General features: G+C 38.8%; 1 protein-coding gene across 9 annotated transcripts in view; it reads left to right on the top strand.

The window, feature by feature from the left end:
- LOC127851795 (cytochrome b5 reductase 4-like) overlaps nucleotides 1–22,787 on the top strand; it is a 264,668-nt gene that overhangs the window by 31,790 nt on the left and 210,091 nt on the right. For 7 of the 9 annotated variants that reach the window (XM_052385670.1, XM_052385669.1, XM_052385673.1 and 4 more), the window contains 14 exons: nucleotides 2,617–2,755; nucleotides 7,515–7,668; nucleotides 9,889–9,989; nucleotides 10,681–10,777; nucleotides 11,820–11,846; nucleotides 12,561–12,603; nucleotides 13,638–13,789; nucleotides 14,175–14,207; nucleotides 14,905–15,030; nucleotides 17,000–17,140; nucleotides 19,439–19,591; nucleotides 20,447–20,600; nucleotides 21,650–21,736; nucleotides 22,562–22,726. In XM_052385670.1, the coding sequence (XP_052241630.1) occupies nucleotides 2,617–2,755; nucleotides 7,515–7,668; nucleotides 9,889–9,989; nucleotides 10,681–10,777; nucleotides 11,820–11,846; nucleotides 12,561–12,603; nucleotides 13,638–13,789; nucleotides 14,175–14,207; nucleotides 14,905–15,030; nucleotides 17,000–17,140; nucleotides 19,439–19,591; nucleotides 20,447–20,600; nucleotides 21,650–21,736; nucleotides 22,562–22,726 (1,572 nt within the window). The remainder of the gene's footprint in view (nucleotides 1–2,616; nucleotides 2,756–7,514; nucleotides 7,669–9,888; nucleotides 9,990–10,680; nucleotides 10,778–11,819; nucleotides 11,847–12,560; nucleotides 12,604–13,637; nucleotides 13,790–14,174; nucleotides 14,208–14,904; nucleotides 15,031–16,999; nucleotides 17,141–19,438; nucleotides 19,592–20,446; nucleotides 20,601–21,649; nucleotides 21,737–22,561; nucleotides 22,727–22,787) is intronic. The other 2 variants (XM_052385677.1, XM_052385678.1) reach the window with 2 other exon arrangements.

The following is a 22,787-nucleotide window of genomic DNA, read 5'->3' as shown; positions in this document are numbered from 1 at the left end:
GATGTGCATATTATCAGCGGGTTCTGTTCAAATGATTGTTCACAGAGTTATGGCCCTTTTAAATTTTCCATTAACTGTACATATAGTGCAATTCTTGTCCGGGCTATTTCTCAGAAACTTATGACCAGAATTCAATGAAACTTTATGGGAAGCTTCACTACCAAGAGCAGAGGTGCATATTATCAGCGGGTTCTGGTTGGATGATTTTTCACAGATTTATGGCCCTTTGAAATTTCCCATTAACTGTACATATAGTTCAATTCTTGTCCGGCTATTTCTCAGCAACTAATGACCAGAATTCAATGAAACTTTATGGGAAGCTTCACTACCAAGAGGAGATGTGCATATTATCAGTGGGTTCTGGTTGGATGATTTTTCACAGAGTAATAGCCCTTTGAAATTTTATATAAAAAATTCTTGTCCCCCAACTACTGTGCCCTCAAGACGTTTCCTTTTATCTGAATATATAGTTCAATAATGTGACCAAAAAAACATTTGGGGAGCATCACCCGTCTCTGACGGTTTCTTGTTTTATTACCAGTCTGGGTTTATTTCACTTCCATTCAATGTATGTTCCACTATCAGTCTGAGTTTATTTCACTTCCAGTCTGAGTTTATTTCAGTACTAGTCTTTGTATATTTCATTACCAGTCTGTGTATATTTCACTACCAGTCTGTTTTTGTTTCACTACCAGTCTGTGTTTATTCCAGTACCAGTCTGTGTTTGTTTCAAAAGCAGTATGTGTTTATGCCACTACCAGTCTGTGTTTGTTTCAAAACCAATATGTGTTTATTTCACTACCAGTCTGTGTTTATGTTACTACCAGTCTACAGCATGTGTTTATTTCACAACCAGTCTGTGTTTGTCTCACTACCAGTCTGTGTTTATTCCAGTACCATTTTGTGTTTGTTTCAAAAGCAGTATGTGTTTATGCCACTACCAGTCTGTGTTTGTTTAAAAACCAGTATGTGTTTATTTCACTACCAGTCTGTGTTTATATAACTACCAGTCTTCAGCGTGTGTTTATTTCATAACCAGTCTGTGTTTGTCTCTCTACCAGTCTGTGTTTATTCCAGTACCATTTTGTGTATGTTTCAAAAGCAGTATGTGTTTATGGCACTTCCAGTCTGTGTTTATTTCACTACCAGTCTGTGTTTATGTTACTACCAGTCTGTGTTTATTTATTGCCAGTCTGTGTTTGTCTCACTACCAGTCTGTGTATATTCCAGTACCAGTCTGTATATATTCCAGTACCAGTCTGTGTTTGTCTCACTACTAGTCTGTATATATTCCAGTACCAGTCTGTATATATTCCAGTACCAGTCTGTGTATATTCCAGTACCAGTCTGTGTTTGTCTCACTACTAGTCTGTATATATTCCAGTACCAGTCTGTATATATTCCAGTACTAGTCTGTATATATTCCAGTACCAGTCTGTGTTTGTCTCACTACTAGTCTGTATATATTCCAGTACCAGTTTGTGTATATTCCAGTACCAGTCTGTGTTTGTCTCACTACTAGTCTGTATATATTCCAGTACCAGTCTGTGTTTGTCTCACTACTAGTCTGTGTATATTCCAGTACCAGTCTGTGTATTTTCCAGTACCAGTCTGTATATATTCCAGTACCAGTCTGTATATATTCCAGTACCAGTCTGTATATATTCCAGTACCAGTCTGTGTATATTCCAGTACCAGTCTGTGTTTGTCTCACTACTAGTCTGTATATATTCCAGTACCAGTCTGTATATATTCCAGTACCAGTCTGTGTTTGTCTCACTACTAGTCTGTATATATTCCAGTACCAGTCTGTGTATATTCCAGTACCAGTCTGTGTTTGTCTCACTACTAGTCTGTATATATTCCAGTACCAGTCTGTATATATTCCAGTACCAGTCTGTGTTTGTCTCACTACTAGTCTGTATATATTCCAGTACCAGTCTGTATATATTCCAGTACCAGTCTGTGTTTGTCTCACTACTAGTCTGTATATATTCCAGTACCAGTCTGTGTTTGTCTCACTACTAGTCTGTATATATTCCAGTACCAGTCTGTGTTTGTCTCACTACCAGTCTGTATATATTCCAGTACCAGTCTGTATATATTCCAGTACCAGTCTGTATATATTCCAGTACCAGTCTGTATATATTCCAGTACCAATCTGTGTTTGTCTCAGTACCAGTCTGTATATATTCCAGTACCAGTCTGTATATATTCCAGTACCAGTCTGTATATATTTCAGTACCAGTCTGTATATATTCCAGTACCAGTCTGTATATATTCCAGTACCAGTCTGTGTTTGTCTCACTACTAGTCTGTATATATTCCAGTACTAGTCTGTATATATTCCAGTACCAGTCTGTGTATATTCCAGTACCAGTCTGAATATATTCCAGTACCAGTCTGTATATATTCCAGTACCAGTCTGTATATATTCCAGTACCAGTCTGTGTATATTCCAGTACCAGTCTGTATATATTCCAGTACCAGTCTGTGTATATTCCAGTACCAGTCTGTGTATATTCCAGTACCATTCTGTATATATTCCAGTACCAGTCTGTATATATTCCAGTACCAGTCTGTATATATTCCAGTACCAGTCTGTATATATTCCAGTACCAGTCTGAAGTCACCGTCAGCTGATGACCCCGACATGAGCAGTCAGAACAACCTCACCACACCAGATGGGCTGGCCTTCCCTGCCATGGGCTCACAGCAGAGGATATCTGTGGGCTCCCAGGGTGCCAGGAACAAGGTAAATGTTACCTTCATTAATACTCAAGTACAATTTTTCTTGCAGAAATCAATGCTTTTTATCTGAAAACTGGTATAATGAGGGGCATCTTTTTTCATTACAAGAATTAAAAAAAAAAAACACCATAAACAACACGGGCCAATGTGCAAGGAAATGTACGACAAATATAGAATAGTTTACTAGATTAGATGAATTATTCTTTTTTTGTTCCAGCAGCAACAATTATAATGATGCAATATTCCAAAAACTGCCAACAACTATAATCAATTGTGTCAATAAATCATGTCTTCAGACCGATCTAATCATCTTATAAGACACCCATCTCAGTGTAATTCCAGACACATTAATTATGTCTGATCAATGTTACAGTCGGTCTGTCTATGACATTTGTATACTAGCAAGTTCTTAACAAAAGTTGTAGTGCACCAAATTGGATAATGGGGCTTAATGCATGTGCATAAAATGTGCCAGCCTAATCAGGGAAGACATTTATCGCTTTTTTATGGAATTTTGTGTGTTATGTAAGTGTCTTCTTAACAAAAATCCATTGTTAATGGAAAGTTCTGTCCAAGATTAACCTGTGTGGACTTGCATAGTAAATAGCTATTAGAGACTCTCTCTGAAATTTCAAGTCCCAGAGCTTTGATATTAAGTGTAAAACATCAGGTAGAGTTATGTACAAAGTTTGTTAGAATCTTGCCAATGGGGTGAAAACTGGCAATGCCTCAGGAGTCATATTATTTATATTGACTTATGTTGTAATTAACTTAAAATGTCTTCTATTATGGAACCACAAGGATCGTTGGTAAAATGTTTGTTGTGTAGGACAGTGGTTCTGTTCAAAGTTTGTTCAAATCATGCCTAGGAAAACTGGTCACGCCCTAGAGGTAACCTGATTTTTGTACACCTGTTTTATAAAAACTGGACGTTTTATAGTTTCACCTTGGCGGCAGGCGGGTGGGCGGGCGGGTGGGTGGTCGGGCGGCGTCCACAGCAGTTTCTGCTCTCTAATTCAAATAGTTTTCATCCGATCTTAACCAAACTTGGTCAGAAGTTTTATCTAGACAATATCTAGGTCAAGTTTGAATATGGTTCATGCCGGGTCAAAAACTAGGTCACAGGGTCACTTAGTGCATTTCAAGCATTTAGCATGGTGTTCGCTCTCTAATTGAAGTAGTTTTCATCCGATCTTTACCAAACTTGGTCAGAAGTTGTATCTGGACAATATCTAGGTCAAGTTCGAATATGGGTCATGCCCGGTCAAAAACTAGGTCACTGGGTCACTTAGTGCATTTCAAGCATTTAGCATGGTGTCCGCTCTCTAATAGAAATAGTTTTCATCGGATAATCACTAAACTTGGTCAGAAGTTGTATCTAGAAAATATCTAGGTCAAGTTCGAATATGGGTCATGCTGGGTCAAAAAGTTGGTTACAGGAATATTTAGTGCATTTCAAGCATTTAGCATGGTGTCCGCTCTCTAATTGAAGTAGTTTTCATCCGATCTTCACCAAATCTGGTAGAAGTTGTGTCTAGACAATATCTAGGTCAAGCTCACATATGGGTCATGCCGGGTCAAAAACTAGGTCATGAGGTCACTTAGTGCATTTCAAGCATTTAGCATGGTGTATGCTCTCTAATTGAAGTAGTTTGCATCTGATCTTCACCAAATTTGGTCAGAAGTTGTGTCTAGATGATATGTAGGTCAAGTTCAAATATTGGTCATGGTAAAGTTATCAAGTTGTCCAAAACCTTCAAACGGGCGTATCTTGTGACAGTTTCGCACCCTTGTTAAAGACTTGTGTTGTAATAAACTTAAAAAAACATATTTTCTATTCTGAAACCACATCATGGGTGAAATATTTCAGTGTGTGTTTTCACCATTTTGGAAATGGGGCTAAGGTCCATTTGGATTGGGAAAAATGGCAGCGTATTGACTAAAATTGAGAAAATAGTGTTGTTTTGCTAACAAATGCTTTAAAATTAAGAATAAAAGTTTTTTCAATAAAAAAATGACGAAGGGTTAACTTATAGAGCTGGATGGGTACTAAATATTGAGATTTAAAGATAAAAGATTTTTTTTGTTGTCGGAAACTTTCAATTGGGAATTTTTAGGTCAAACTTGGGAAAAATACATTCTTTTTTTTTCCAATTAGGAATCATGGGGCCAAATACTGTTCCTAAGTTTGAATATAAAAATCACTGTATTTGTTGTGTTATATTGCATTGTGATCTTGTACAAAGATTTTATCAAACAATCCCCTTGGGTTAACTGGCCACCAACAATGGGTCACTTGATTTATATTGTAATATATCGTAAATAACTTAAGTACATGTACTATAGTAAAATAAGAAATTTCCTCTTAAAGCACAAGTCTCAGATCTTTATTATTTGGTACGAAACATCAGATCAAGGTCCGGTACAAAGTTGGTTCAAGTCATACGTTTGGGCTTTAAACTTACCATACCCCAACAGTTACATATACTAAGATATTTAAATAGAATAAAAAACTAAAAAATCACTAAATATTTGGTATGTAATATTGTCTGGTAGTCCTACATTTACAAATTGTTTAAATCGTGCCCTGGTGTCAAAACTGGCAACACCCCAGGGGTCACATAATCTTTGACTTATATGTAGCAAGAAGGTTACCAGGCTTGCACCCAGATCTAGGATAGTGCCTTCCCTATTACAATACAAAAAGGTCACATGGCATTTATTATTGCATCTTATTGCACTTATTATTTATTTATAACCCAATAAACAGTATTTGTAATGAGTAAATATTTATCAATATTCATGTCTTTTGTTTTTAGCTCACCTGAGCACAACGTGCTCATGGTGAGCTTTTGTGATCGCCTTTTGTCCGTCGTCCGTTGTCCGTCGTCCGTTGTGCGACGTCAACATTTGCCTTGTTCACTCTCTAGAGGCCACATTTACTGTCCAATCTTCATGAAATTTTGTCAGAAGATTGGTTTCAATGATATCTTGGATGAGTTCGAAAATGGTGACGTTTGCTTGAAAAACATGGCTGCCAAGGGGCGGGGAATTTTCCTTATATGGCTATATGGCTATAGTAAAATATTGTTAACACTCCAGAGGCCACATTTATTGTCCGATCCTCATAAAACTTGGTCAGAAGATTCATCCCAATAATATCTTGGACGAGTTCGAAAATGATGTAACGAATAATTACAGCAAGACACTGGGCCAGTCACAAATATAATTAAGGATTTGAATTGGAATACCTTGCAATCAAGAAGACAACAAGCTAGACTCATTTTGTTCTATAAAATAGTATATAATCTGATGTTGATGTCAATCCCCTTCACTATCTCACTCCATACATTAGACACTCACGCCATCACCATCACATGGCATACCAAATACCACCAAGTACAGCTGATTACCACAAATTTTCTTTCTTTCCAAGAACAGTTGTACAATGGAACACACTTCCATCTTATGTAGTCAGCGCTGATACGATCCCTGGATTTAAATCAGTGCTGTCTACATCAGTGTTCCTTCCTTAGATCACATGATTCTGCTTTTATCCTGTTTTTAACTCGACTAATATTCTCACCACATGCACAGTTGTATATGTATATATTTAAGTCTTAAGTGCTTAAGGTGTTAGATTTTGCACCTTTTTTTTATCACTGTTGATAGGATTTTCTTGAGTTGATTGAGTAACTCAGGAAACCTATCAATCTATTTTTTTTAACCCCCCACGCATGGCCATAATGTATCAGTATTAAACATAGCCATTATTATAAAAGAAGAAGAAGAAGATTCATCCCGATAATATCTTGGACGAGTTCAAAAATGATGCCGGTTGGTTGAAAAACATGGCTGCCAGGGGGCGGGGCATTTTTCCTTATATGGCTATAGTAAAACCTTGTTAACACTCTAGAGGCCACATTTATTTTCCGATCTTAGTGAAACTTAGTCAGAAGATTTAATATAATAACATTATCTTATCCCAATAATATCTTGTTATCTCAGGTGAGCGACTTTGGGCCTTTCAGGCCCTCTTGTTTGTTTTAAGTTTTTCTTTTTATGCCCATATAAAATCATAGACAGTGAGCATTGCACTTGTCAGTCAGTCTGTACAAACCTCCATTGCATACATACAGATTTCAGACATTATTTGATATGCAACTTTCATCATTTATCAGGCAAGTGTAGAATAATTTGCCCATAAATAATCACCATGTTGAGACAACGTGTGCCTTGAGATTAAAATTCTGTGAATAAGCAGAAGAATAATGTTCCATAGTAATACTGTTCACTCACATATGACCCTTGCTCTGGGAAAACAGTATTAATGCATGTGCTTTAAGTTTCAATTAACCCTTTGCATGCTGGGAAATTTGTCGTCTGCTAAATTGTCGTCTGCTGAAGTTCTAAAATTAGCATTTTCTTCGATTTTTTTCAAAGAATACTATCAGAATAGCAAACAGTTGGGATCCTGATGAGACGCCACGTTTTGTGGCGTCTCATCTGGATCCAAACTGTTTGCAAAGGCTTTTAAAATTTGGTTCCCGCACTGAAAGGGTTAAGATTAGCCTGTGCAGTCTGCAATCAGAGACAACTCTTTCTCCTCTTGAAATGTTTGTGTAAAGGTAGTCCCTTCTAAACAAAATCCAATCTAGGTGGAAAGTTTGGTTCCTAACTGCACAGGCTAATTGGGGACAACATTTAAAACAAATGCATTAAACATTATTTCCCATAGTGAGGCTCATGTGGTCATTTTCCAGGTCCAGCTGACCCCTGGTCACTCATTGATGGACTGGATCAGGCTCAGCAACAGTGGTAAAGACCTGACCGGGGTCGGGGGTCGCAAGTTGGAAGTGTCTACTGAGGAGCTCCAGAAACACAACACGGAGAAGGACTGCTGGATAGCACTCAGGGGTGGGTAGAGAAGTATTAGTTTTGTCACAGAATTTTGAAGGGACAATGTGTGTTTTACCCTGTCATAATTCCCAGATTCGCGAGATCATATGCCTAATGATAAATTTTGATGTATTCAACACTGTTGATACAGCAAACATGCACAATATAACAGGTACACTACGCGACCCATGATTTTTGCCTTATCCGCGGGGTCACGGTGGACAGTTTGATTTTTTAGTGGAAAATCACCGAGATTTCACGTGATTCGTCACATCGCCGTCGCGCGAGAGCAAGATAATCTTTGCGTGGATTCTTCGCAATTTTGTGGTGATTTGCAGAGATTCACCGCGATTCACCTTGATTACAGTGGAAATCGGTCACATCGGTGTTTTGCCAATTAATCCGAATCATATCGATATCTGTATACATACTGCTTTTCTAATGTGAACAATTATCTGATAATCCAACATAATTACAACATCACTTACGAAAATAATAATCTTAAACATTTATAACGACAAATATGTTTAGGAATTTCATAAACACAACATATGCCTACGCCATTTTTCAGAAGTGTAAAGAGTACAGTGCATTATGGGACACAGCTTTCATTGGATGAGTGAATTTTAATTTAGATTGAATGCAACATGATCATATTAAAAAAAATGTTTTATTGGGTCATACGCAGTATGTAAAAAACTTGCTTCCCAGGGACTTACTGCTAACGGGTAAAAATGAACGTGAATATTTGTTAACAGTTACACTGCGTTAGCATGTAAATAATTGTCTGTTTTTTTTCTTTTTTTTTTCTTACACATGCTGCTCTGATAGGGAATACATGTAATAAACACTGACTCGCGAGTTGATCACACCTTTATTGAAATTACACAACAGATCAACACCAAAAAGCTGTCGAAGGTGGTTTGACCTCTAAGCGATTAAAATTGGTTAAACAGACGGATAAAGCAATGAAGCTGTGATTGTCGCCATCTTTGTATCGGATTGCCGAATTTCAGATTTCCAGTTTGCGGAGTCATTTTTTGCCAATTCCCAATGGTCCAAATATTTATTATTTCGGTTATTTACAATGTTTCCTAGTTGGCGGAATGCATATTTCAGATTCCCATGTTGCCGACTTCTTTTCATCGCGAAAAAAGGTGAATCACAGCGGTTCACGGTGATTTGCGCTGATTGCCGTACAGCAAGATACATAGCGCGACGGTCACCATGGAATATGAGACATCACCCAAATTTTCTTGTTGCTAGGAATCACCACGATTTGTCACATTGCATCGATCGCGGTGATGCGAGAATCGCTGCGAAAAACACGGGTCCCGTAGTGTAGCAATGTCATTTGTTTGTTTCATTATGTCATATGTTGTTTTAGTGTTGTTTTCAGCCATTTTCTTTTTTCAAGTTCTAAATAAAGGTAGAAAAAATGTGAAAATGATTGGTGAAATAAAATACTAACAAAAACCTGAGCCACGTGTTGTTAAGTTTGTTTTAGCCTCGCTGAATAAACTCATGTGTATTAAAAACTATAAAATAGTATTCTCTCTATCCCTGTCCATGTGTCCTTCTGAGTGTGTCAGACCAGCCCCTAAAAGTGGGATGTTGGTGTACTATGGTCACATTTGAGCCACACTGGAAAAACAGGGCTGAATGCAGGTTTGTAAAGTGTTGTCCCAGATTGGACTGTGCAGTCCACACAGGCTAATCAGGGACAACACTTTCCCCTTTTATGGTATTTTTCATTTAAAGGAAGTCACTTATTAGCAAAATACAGTTTAGCTAAAAATTGATGTCCCTGATTAGCCTGTGCAAACCTAGCCAAGCTTATCTGGGAGGACACCTAACGTACATGCATTAAACCCCATTTTTCCAGAGCGAGGCTCATTTCTAGTTAGCTCGGCGTTTTCGGAGAAAACCTGAGGTATTGTCATAGCCAGCTCGTCGTCCCCCATCTGAAGTCCGCCGTGCTAAAATCTTTACATCGGCTCTAAAATCAAAGTGCTTCCACCTACAACTTGAAACTTCATATGTAGATGCACCTTGATGAGGTCTACATGCCACACCCATTTTGGGTCACTAGGTAAAAGGTCAAGGTCACTGTGACCTCTATAAATAATAATCTGTCATGCCTTCATTTATTCAAAACTGCACTTGTAGCCGAGCAAGGCACCAGTTATGCGGTGCTGTTGTTTTCTATTTCTGTTCACTGAGAGGCCACTGTTTCAGGGAAGGTGTACAACGTTTCTGCCTACATGGATTTCCACCCCGGGGGTATCCCAGAGATGATGAGAGGGGCAGGGAAGGATGCCACATCTCTCTTTGATGAGGTAGGACATATGCAATGCAGTCTTCGGGTCATGAAGATGGGTCGATGGCCAAGGCCCATCATTCTGACCTGCATTTTAGCAGAATAGTACTCTTTTTTATCCCCTGCCAAAGGCCGAGGGTTATAGTTTAAGCGTTGTCTGTCCGTCTGTCTCAAACTTTACAGAAACTGTATAAGATTTGAACATGCAACTTCATGGGTGTTTAGATATAAATTAGGGAAAAATGCCATGCCTAAGAACCTTAGCCTTACACTCTCTTGAATAAGAGTTAGTGCCCTTTGTTGTATTTCTATGATCTTGAAGAGTTATTGCCATTTGTTGTATTTGTATGATCCTAATGTTATTTTTCAGGGCTATATCTTAGATACTTTACACAATTTCAACATTCAACATACATCTTTGTGGAATAGATATCATTGAGAAGTTCCATGCTCAATAACCATAATCCTACGCTTTGTTATTTTACAGTTATTTTGTTTTTCAACCATCGGCATGTTGGTCTGTCACACACACATCACAAATTCGTCCAGGGAATATCAAATCAATGAATTTGCTTGTTGGTCTTAAAAAGTTGGTCTTTATAAGCGAAAAGTTTGTATCTGTGAGCCCACTACAAATTTGAAATTTACACATGGCCTGGCTTATGTGTGCCTTGTGACATGTGTGCCTGTGTCTGATGTGCCTGTTTCAGATCCACAAGTGGGTGAATGCTGAGTCCATGCTGGAGAAGTGCCTGGTCGGCAGACTCAAAGTGGAGAACACCCTGCTCAAGAAGGCTCTACTCAATAGTATGTAGTCTAACCCTCCATACCCTCCCCATCAGTAAACCATCTACGCCATTATCATAGTACAAAGCACCGCCACCACCCCCAATAGAAAACCATCACCCTAACGCCCATATCAGTTTGGTTGAGGACAATATGGTCTAAGGTCATAGTTTAAGTTCAATTTATTTACCTACATAAAAATATTTTGTTTAATTATTTTAACGATATGTACTAATTATACAATACTTATAGTCTTATATATAAAATAATGAAGGATGTGTTCTAATTATGTTCAACAACAAAATCATGAATAACCTTACACAGAATGTAAACCTTGTTATGGTGGTTGTTAGCCGTTGTTTCTATAGACAGTTTTGAATGTGGGCTGTTGTACCAATTAGAGTGTATTTATGTGGAATTACATGCGACACACTGTATTTGACCATATGCCTTTTTCAGTGCCTTGACAAGTCAGAACTAGCTTAGAGTTGAAGTCTGTTTATTTACATTGTGTTACCCCAAGTATAAATGCAACTTTTGAAAACTAATTTTTAAAATATCAATTAGTTAATGCCCAGTTTTTATGCCCCCGGTAGGGTGGCATATAGCAGTTGAACTGTTAATCAGTATGTCAGTCTGTCTGTCCGTCTGTCTGAAAACTGAAAACTTTAATGGTCATAACTTTTACAATATTTAACATAGCAACTTGATATTTGGCATGCATGTGCATTTCATAGAGCTGCACATTTTGAGTGGTGAAAGGTCAAGGTCATCCTTCAAGGTCAAAGTTCAAATTTTGCAATATTGAAGATAGCAACTTCATATTTGGCATGCATGCATATCTCATTGAGCTGCACATTTTGAGTGGAGAAAGGTTAAGGTCAAGGTCATCCTTCAAGGTCAAAGTTCAAATATGTTGCTTCAAAGCGACGCAATAGGGGGCATTGTGTTTCCGACAAACACATCTCTTTGTTATATTCAAATTGCTGTTATGGTATTTAAATGAATATTTACCCCTTGACCTGCATTTTTTGGACCTCTAATGCCGTGTGTTTATTTGCAGGTCCCAAACAAGACACAGTTCAAAATGGTGAGTAATCTGCCATATGTTGTTTTACTTACTTCAACAAAATGTTTACCAATATAATTTGTTTGTAAACAGTTGAATTCTTTGCCACTTTTCTCTAAGATGTTTGAAACAAGGCATAACCTTATAGTATGGTAACTTTTACACTGGTGGTTTGCAACCTGTGGATCCACAAGTATTTCACAAATTCAAACATCCTTATCATGCTTTAGCAGGACTTTGTTTTCTTCTTATGTAGATACTGTTTATATTCGTTAGCATACATACATTAGCATTCTTGTTTGTTTTTTGTTTTTCCAAAAACTACTTTTTCACGGACACAGAATTTAAGGATTACTTATTATAACAAAAAAAGAGAAACTTGTGTCAGTCACTTCTGATGAGTTTGTGTTTAACCCTTTGCATGCTGGGAAATTTGTCGTCTGCAAAAATGTCGTCTGCTGAATTTCTAAAATTAGCATTTTCTTCGATTTTTTTTTCAAAGAATACTATCAGAATAGCAAACAGTTTGGATCCAGATGAGACGCCACGTTCTGTGGCGTCTCATCTGGATCAAAACTGTTTGCAAAGGCCTTCACAACTCGGTTCCCGCACTGTAAGGGTTAATTTCTGGATCAGTCACCACGAAGTCAACAAAAATTAATGTACCACAAATAATAATATTTTTACAGTTACACGCCCATGTTTTCCAAGATTCACATTGTGTTATGTTTCCAGGAGGATTCCTTGCCCCTGCCACAGCGGCTGTACAGTCTCCCAGGTAACACAGATACAAACTTAAGAAAAATAATTGGTACATACTAAAACCAAGTGCAATGCTGCAGCTAAGCCTACATGGAAAAGCACATCAACCTGTTGTAGAGTTTTATTTTCCTTAAATTTTGTAATTTATGCCCTGGCTCGATGGGTTCCTTTACATGGCCAAAGTGAGGCTTGTTAACACTTAAGAAGTCACTTTTTTTGTCCAATTATTCTGAAACATTCTCAGAACATTTTCTCCGTATGATATCACAGTCTAGTTCCAAAATGATTCTGAGTAAGAAAGCAAGGTTAGGAGCCACATCTATAACACAAACATCTTAAAAGCCGCTCAAAACAGTGCACTTGGTTTGAGTCTCAGATGTTCGCCTTAAGGCTTTTGGTCCTTGTTTTCAATGAAGTCATAAATTTGCTGTAGACTCATCAGGATGCAGATTCATTTAGCCCAGTTTTTCAACTACATATATATAATATATACACCAGTTTGGTGTGAGTCAACCTGCATGATTTGGTTTAAAACATATTTATTTTGGAATGCATATACAGCAAATAAATACACAGTAATATGTGGATGTGGATGTGCATGATTTACAGATAAAGTTTGAGTTTCATTCCGGTCCATTGATTTTTGGCGAAGCTATTTGCCCTGAACTTAGAAAAATTCTCTAGAATAACAGTTTTCCAGACTTTTTCCTTAATGTTTGCCGCTATCGACCTGATTTTTTGGTGTGTGAGTCTACCTACATGACTTAATGATCAAGTTTGAGTTTCATTCTGGTCCATTGATAAATGAAAAATTTATGGCCTTTGACTCAGGAATTTTCTCTAAAGTAGCTGCTGTGCGGCTTCAAAGTGCCTTTCGGGTTATTGTGTTTCACAAACACGGCTCTTGTTTGTTTTTTCTGCCATCTCTTTAAACAAAATTAACTATGAAAAGGGAAAGTGTCATCCCGGATTAGCCTGTGTGGACTGCACAGGCTAATTTGGGAAGATACTTTACGCACATGCCAATTAACCATTCTAGCCATGTTGCAGGTTTGACTGGTTCCAAAGTGGCCAGACTGTGTCTGTGGTCGTGTTCACCAAGTGGCCACACATCACTACAGATATGGTGGAGGTTAGCCTGCAAGGCAGAGCACTCTACATGATCCTGCGTGTGAAGAGCTCAATATACACAGTGCATATCAGTAAGAAATCTTCAATTCTATGTTCACTATATAATTGGATAACAAATTGAATAAAATGTATTGTTACCTTGTCTTTCAGGCAGAAGACATTAATGCACTATTCTATCTCATTTTGTTTTTCCAGGGTTAAATACCACTTTTACCTCTCCAACAAACATTTTAATATATGGGGCTAAAAATAATTAACTAGGTTTTAAAATAACAACACTACAAGCTAATAACTGGTTGGCACTTGGTAAATGTTGTTACGTTTAAAATTTTATTGTATTTTCCTACCAACCTCCTTGTATACATGTATAAAAAATGTTTGATTTGATTGAAATATTTCAAAAAGACTTTTTAAGAATGCGAAGAAAAAATGTAATCTTTGTGTTTGTTTTTTCAGATTTGGAAAAAGATGTAAATGAAGAGTATAACTGTAAGTCTAACAAACAGCAAGGGTGTTCATGTTTTTCCATCATATAAGTTTGCAGAAATTCTTAAGTTAAGCAGTTCTTGAATTTCATACAATACAATGAAAAAAAGGAATATATTATTTAAGAGTCAAATAAAAATTAACATGGTTGATTTTATGAAAAACAAAAAAGACTAACTTCACCTTGACAACTTTGTATTCATAGACATGCAATCAAGATAGTGTTGAGCTGATGGATAATGTAAGGGAGCTGCAATCTGGAAAACAGGGCTTAATGCATGTCTGTAAGTTGATGTCCCAGATTAGCCTGTACAGTCAACGAAGTCTAATCTCTGACGACACTTTCCGCCTTAACTGGATTTAGCTAAGAAGAGACTTTCTTTGAATGAAATAATGAATATACCATTAAAGCAGAAAGTGTCACCCCTGATTAGCCTGTGCAGACTGTTAGGCTATGTACAAACGGCATAAAACCAGAACAGCCTGCGAGTTACTCGCAGTCTGTTCAGGTTTTATGCTGTTTGCTGCTCACCAGTATCTAGGTGTTTGAAATGCAGTCTTTAAAATTTGAATCGAGTAAGAAAGGTCTTTAATTAAATTGAAATTTCTAAGGGACTACAAATGCGTCAAAATACGTATCTACCGGTAAGTGGTATTGGGTTAATTAATTGCCCAAAATGTGTGTGACACCATGTTTCAGTGCTGGTATCCAGTGACAGTGGCAAGGTGGAGCTGGTACTGGGCAAGTCTCAGCCAGACGTTCAGTGGTCCTGTATAGGCAAACACGCGGACGGACACAACACCTACCTGGCCCAGAAAGACTGGGGTAAGTCACAAACACGGGAGGGACACAACACCTACCTGGCACAGAGAGACTGGGGTAAGTCACAAACACAGGAGGGACACAACACCTACCTGGCACAGAAAGACTGGGGTAAGTCACAAACACGGGAGGGACACAACACCTACCTGGCACAGAAAGACTGGGGTAAGTCACAAACACGGGAGGGACACAACACCTACCTGGCACAGAAAGACTGGGGTAAGTCACAAACACGGGAGGGACACCACACCTACCTGGCACAGAAAGACTGGGGTAAGTCACAAACACGGGAGGGACACAACACCTCCCTGGCACAGAAAGACTGGGGTAAGTCACAAACACGGGAGGGACACAACACCTACCTGGCACAGAAACACTGGGGTAAGTCACAAACACGGGAGGGACACAACACCTACCTGGCACAGAAAGACTGGGGTAAGTCACAAACACGGGAGGGACACAACACCTACCTGGCACAGAAAGACTGGGGTAGGCTGGAGTTCCCCTTCCTGGATTACCACCCAGAGCCTTGTTATTGGAAAACTGGGCTTTATGCATGTGCATGCGTTACGTGTCATTCCAGATTACCCTATGAAGTTTGTATAGACTTATCATGGACAGCACTTTTCACTTTTATGGATTTTTTTTTGTATAAATGAAGTCTGTTCTATTCTAAACAAAAATCCAGTCAAGGCATAAAGTGTCGTCCTTGATTAGACTACAGACTTCAAAGGTTAATCTGGGAAATACTTTATGCACATGTACTAAGCCCAGTATTCACAGAGCAGTGGTCCCCATATAGTCGCGTGCTATTGTAAAACTGTAATATCTACTTTCTATATCAGATACTTTATCAGATAATTTCCATATTTTTGTTCTCGAGTGTTTTGATTGCAAAATCCTCTCAAAAACATGTTTTAACAAGAGAACCCTCTGAATCATATTAGTTCAGTTAGTTTTGTAGAATGATCAACAATATATTGACATTTGATTTTCCTGATTTGATCAACCCATATAGAAGACATTTGTTGTTCAAGATGATAAAATGGTTGTGCTTGATCTTTAAATATCAAAGTTATTGTTAGAACATATTTAGTACAATTTTATGTGTAAAGAAGGGGCAGAAAATGCCCAGCAAAGTCAGCCCTTTGGAGCCAATAAGTTATTACCTTAAATGTTCTAACTTTCTAACGATGTGACCTAAATTTTTAATTGGTCAGAAATATACATCACTGGAACAAAGCCAGAAATAGCGGCATTAAAAACTTGCTGATTAGGTGTTTCACAAAAGGAGAGAAATCCAGGAATTTCTTGAGACATAAATGAGCCTTTCTCTTGGGAAAACAGGGCTTAATGCATGTGGGATAACATTTTATGGTTTTATAGAAGTTTTGGTTTAAAGGACGTCTCTTATATAGAGAAAAATAGGTTGGTGACGTGGATGGAGAATGGTTAGCGGGTAAGTCAGAGGAATTTATTGGGTGATCCTCCAACCAGCCAGATATTTTTCTATTATTCTATTTATCATGTCATTACACCGAATCCAACAAATTTTTCTTTTTCTTTTATGCCTTTTGTCACCGTTCATTTACATTGTAAAAGAGTTTAACTGGAGAATTTTGCTGGTATAATGACGTCATTTCGTCAAAAAATTACGTCATTTCACAGTAAAACAGAGCGACTTACAGATATTCGAGGTCGTGTGGTCAACTAGCCTTATAACTTTTGGTTATTAGGTTACTTGGTTATCAGGCTTATTTAAAGGCATGTGACAGGATAAAAACCAAAATCCAGTTTAGGTGGAAAGTGTAGTTCCTGATAAGCCTGTGCTGACTGTGCAGGCTAGTCTGCGGGGACACTTTACCACTTTACAAATATGAAGTAAGCCCAGATTTCCAACGCGCGCATCAATTGAAAGTGATAGTCTAAGTCATAATAACCATTTTAACAACCAATGTGCCCTTGTTTGCAGCCCCTGTGTATCGTGACTGCACGGTGGAGTCAGTGATGTCGGTTACCAGGGATACGAATCTGTACACGCTCAGTCTGCCCAGGGGGGTGAGGATGTGTGTTCCCATAGGCAGACATGTACATGTACGGCACAATGTGCAAGGTAGATGAAACACAAAGTGAAAGACATGTAAAATAATATTAATTTTGGAATATAAAACCTTCGGTTTTGTTAAGCAAAATGTTAAGCTTGAAAGTTCAAAAAAATATGTATTTATTGTGGATAAATTAACATAAAAGAAGGTTGTGAGTCATCTTTTCATGCCATGCCATGAACTCAAGCTAATATACTCAAAGTTAAGGGGTTATATTCTGAACCTTTTTAAGACAATGTATATTAAAAAATTATGACTATAATTTGATGACCTTTTATTATCTTTAAATGTAAAAAATTATGAAGTTAAGTATCTTTATCGTGAAAAAAGAACCTAAGAATAACTGTTTTTGTCTTCCAAAAAAAGCTTCCATAAGATATACAAAGAGAATCCTTGATGATAAAGACATGCCTGTATGTTTGTAGATATGGATGTGGCCCGTAGCTACACTGTGATGTATGTTTGTAGATATGGATGTGGCCCGTAGCTACACTGTGATGTATGTTTGTAGATATGGATGTGGCCCATAGCTACACTGTGGTGTATGTTTGTAGATATGGATGTGGCCCGTAGCTACACTGTGGTGTATGTTTGCAGGTATGGGTGTGTCCAGTAGCTACACTGTGGTGTGTGTTTGCAGATATGGATGTGGCCTGTAGCTACACTGTGGTGTGTGTTTGCAAGTATGAATGTGGCCCGTAGCTACACTGTGGTGTATGTTTTTAGATTAGAGCTGCAACGATTCGATCCGATTCATCGAAAATCGATTCGAAATGCTTCGATTCGATTACGATACCAAACCTACCAAATTCGATTCGATACTTTAACATATATACATATATATACATAGATACATAAAGCGCGCTGTATTCTGCCTATTGATACAGGAAGGTGTAGGTTTTATCTTTACCTGTAATTACGACGAGCGCGATTGGTTGCTTATTATTTTAGTCATCCAATCAATAAGCCCGTTACGGTCTACTTTCGGAAAAAGCGTCAAAATGGCTGAACAAGTTGTTGCCGACAAATTGAAATTATCAGATGCGCCTAAGAAGCTAAAATCAAAAGTGTGGCAGTATTTTGGGTTTCGGAATGGTAGCCCTACCGATAAAGCAAAGTGTAAACTGTGCTTCACGGATGTGGCGTACGCTAAGTCCGGCTCAACCACTAATCTAATGCAATACGTCAAACGCAAATATAACGTTGGTTTAGCAAGACTAAGACTAAGAGGTCGCACAAGTGCAACTACTCAAGTCGCCAGCCAGAAAAGTTGTTATATTTCTGTTGGAGTTTTGTTTAGTTAATTAGAGAATGTGATTTGTCCTTCAGGTAACAGGTGATGCTGTCATGGCACAATTGTAGACATGCTTATAGCGGTTTTGGGTAAAAGTATAAATTGTGATAATACTACCATTCAACTGATTCCAATTACGTTCTTCTGATAATTTTTTTTATATTATTGTGTAATCAACACAATCTTGTAATCAGAAGTTTTTATATTAAAATTGAGTCCTAATTTGCTATTCTTTTTTATGTGTTTTATTGAAATCACATTTGAACAGAAATGTTAATTTTTAGGCATAAGAGTGAATATATGATAAAACTAGGTTTGAAGATGAATTGAATCGAAAAAATCGGTATCGGAGTGTCTGAAATCGAAATCGAATCGAGCTGTTGGTGAATCGTTGCAGCTCTATTGTAGATATGGATGTGGCCCGTAGCTACACTGTGGTGTATGTTTGTATATATTGATGTGGCCCGTAGCTTACACTGCGGTGTATGTTTGTAGATATTGATGTGGCCCGTAGCTACACTGCGGTGTATGTTTGTAGATATGGATGTGGCCCATAGCTACACTGCGGTGTATGTTTGTAGATATGGATGTGGCCCGTAGCTACACTGCGGTGTATGTGTGTAGATATGGATGTGTCCCGTAGCTTACACTGTGGTGTGTGTTTGCAGGTATGGATGTGGCCCGTAGCTACACTGTGGTGTATGTTTGTAGATATGGATGTGGCCCGTAGCTACACTGTGGTGTGTGTTTGCAGGTATGGATGTGGCCCGTAGCTACACTGCGGTGTGTGTTTGCAGGTACGGATGTGGCCCATAGCTACACTGTGGTGTATGTTTGTAGATATGGATGTGGTCGGTAGCTACACTGTGGTGTGTGTTTGCAGGTATGGATGTGGCCCGTAGCTACAATGCGGTGTATGTTTGTAGATATGGATGTGGCCCGTAGCTACACTGTGGTGTGTGTTTGCAGCTATGGATGTTACCCGTAGCTACACTGGGGTGTATGTTTGTAGGTATGGATGTGGCCCGTAGCTACACTGCGGTGCTGCCCTCCCTGTCCCCAGACGCCCAGGACCCCCGCCAGCAGCAGGGTACCACCTTCTACCTCATGGTGAAGATCTATACACAGGGAACTCTCACACCCTGGATAGGGGCACTCAAACCAGGTATAAATGAGTTGCATTCTGAGAAAACTGGGCATAATGCATGTGCGTAAAGTGTCGTCCCAGATTAGCCTGTGCAGTCTGCACAGGCTAATCAGGGACAAAACATTCTGCATTAATTGGATTTTTGCGAAGAAGAGACTTCATTTAAATGACAAATGTCATAAAAGCGGAAAGCGTCGTCCCTGATTTGCCCGTGCAGACTGCACAGGCTAATCTGGGACGACACTTTACGCACATACATTATGCACATTTTTCACAGAACACGTCAACACGACTCAAATGATAAGTGGGTACTTGTTAGGTCAATAAATCTGTGCCATGGTTGACTTTTAACCCAATTATTGTCCCCCACCGGTTTCATCAGAGGGGACTTATGGTTTGAGCTCTGTGAGTTTGTCTGTGAGTCTGTCTGTCACACTTAAAAAGTTCTTAATATTTTTTCATGAAACTTGCAATATGGATAGATGGCAATATGGACATTAATGCACGTCATTTCATTTTGTTCCTAAGTCAAAAATTGTGGTTGCTATGGCAACAAAAAAATTATGAAATTCTGAAAATGGTGGAATTTCTGACAATGGTGGAGCCGGTAGGGGACCATATTGCTTGACAATAGCCTTGGTTAGAGGGGGTAGGGGGAATTAAAGAGATTCAATATCAGACTATAAACCCAAAACACCTTTAAAAAATCATTAAAGTTGGATTCATTCAAACCTACCGGTACATATAATTAAACTTAAACCTTTTAACAGCATGCATGTAAATGTATTAGGTATGTACTATGTGTGCCTGTCGATGTGCTTGATAAATAATGCCCCCCCCCAGCCTCAGTTACATGTCTGGCTATTATTCAAGGTGATGTGCTCCCAGTGAGCAGTTTTGATGGAGACTTCACGTGGCGGGACCACCAGCATTGTGGTACTCTGGTCATGTTTGCTGCAGGGACAGGGTTCACCCCTATGGTGAGACTCATCTACACTGCACTGATAGAGGACACCACCAGAGAACGGTAAGGCACTGATAGAGGACACCACCAGAGAACGGTAAGGCACTGATAGAGGACACCACCAGAGAACAGTAAGGGATGATAGAGGACACCACCAGAGAACGGTAAGGCACTGATAGTGGACACCACCAGAGAACGGTAAGGCACTGATAGAGGACACCACCAGAGAACGGTAAGGCACTGATAGAGGACACCACCAGAGAACGGTAAGGCACTGATAGAGGACACCACCAGAGAACGGTAAGGCACTGATAGAGGACACCACCAGAGAACGGTAAGGCACTGATAGAGGACACCACCAGAGAACAGTAAGGGATGATAGAGGACACCACCAGAGAACGGTAAGGCACTGATAGAGGACACCACCAGAGAACCGTAAGGCACTGATAAAGGACACCACCAGAGAACGGTAAGGCACTGATAGAGGACACCACCAGAGAACGGTAAGGCACTGATAGAGGACACCACCAGAGAACGGTAAGGCACTGGTAGAGGACACCACCAGAGAACAGTAAGGCACTGATAGAGGACACCACCAGAGAACGGTAAGGGATAGAGGACACCACCAGAGAACGGTAAGGCACTGATAGAGGACACCACCAGAGAACGGTAAGGGATGATATTCTCTGCAAAATCCAATATCTTACAAAATGGTAAACTTGCTAGCAACATTTACTAGTTAAAACTTTTGAAAATGATATGAATTTAAGATAATATTAGCCGCATTCTAGGAAAACTGGGCTTAATGCATGTGCATGAAGTTTTGTCTCAGATTATAATCTGTACATGCTTCTCAAGGATGACACTTTTCGCTGACATTAGATTTTTGTTTAAAAGATACATCCTTTAAATCAAAATTCTAAAAATGACTCACCAAAAGTTATTTTGACTGTAATATGACTATAATATGACTGTACTATTCATATACTGTAAGAATTTATGTTTTTAATCGTTACTCTTGGTGGAGACATTCATAGTATGAATGAAATAACTTAGAGCAGTAGTTTGGGGACATGCAACTTTAGAGTTTATGCTTCTGGGTCTTTTTACAGCACAATGAAGCTGCTATTTTTCAACAAGACGCTGGAGGACATTCTTTGGAAGGAACAGCTGGATTCCCTTGCACTGGCCAATAAAAGGTGAGATACAAATGGCAGTTCCATCCTGTGGACGAACAGCTGGATTCCCTGACTTAACCAATCACAGGTCAGATACATATGGCTTTTCTTTGGCTTTAACCAATCATTAGTCAGATACACGGCTGTTCCATCTAGGTTTAGCATTACTTAAAGTCTTTATTTGACTCCCCATCCGACATCCTTTAACTTGGGGTATTATACAGGTACACCTGTAAATTGGCACTCTGGTTAGGTTATAAGGGAGCAACCCTTAGTAGCAAAGTTCATTGTTGCAGAGGTAGAAATATAATTAAACCTACCCGAGTAAATAGATAGCAGGTACCTAGTTATTATTTTGGGGTTGACTGAATGAAATTGCCCATAGTAATCATGCCTTCTTTGAAAGGCCTTTTAGTAATGTTGGTCTTTATTCCACTTGTTATTTTTATGCCCCCGGTAGGGTGGCATATAGCATTTGAACTGTCTGTCTGTCCGTCTGTCAGTCCGTCAGAAAACTTTAACATTGGCCATAACTTTTGCAATATCGAAGATAGCAACTTAATATTTGGCATGCATGTGTATCTCATGGAGCTGCACATTTTGAGTGGTGAAAGGTCAAGGTCAAAAGTAAAACAAATACAATCCAAGGGAAGTAATAAGCTTTAAAAGGGAGATAATTTATAAACTTGCAAAATGATATATTGAACTTTTATTTCAAAGCGGCACAATAGGGGGCATTGTGTTTGATAGTCTTGAGTTAGAAGGCCGTTACCATATTTAAGAAGTTATCCCTCTTCCACCCTCTGAATTATGAGTTCTAAAAGTACCTACTGTTTATACCTGCAGGTTCTCCTACGTAAATTGCCTCTCTGAGCCCCATTCTGATTGGTCCGGACTGCAGGGCCGTGTTACCAAGGAGATGGTTCAGGATTTCCTGCCTTCAACATCCAACACAGAGAGCATGCTCATAGCAGTGTGTGGCCCATCACCTTTCACCAAGTCTGTGATACAGTAAGTGTTGTTGTCTTGTGATGTGTGTACTGTAAGTGTAGTTCTGTGGAGTGTCTTCATA

This window comes from Dreissena polymorpha, chromosome 11, assembly GCF_020536995.1.
Source record: "Dreissena polymorpha isolate Duluth1 chromosome 11, UMN_Dpol_1.0, whole genome shotgun sequence".
In the NCBI taxonomy this organism is placed as follows: Eukaryota; Metazoa; Mollusca; class Bivalvia; order Myida; family Dreissenidae; genus Dreissena; species Dreissena polymorpha.
This window is presented reverse-complemented; position numbering and strand designations above follow the sequence as displayed.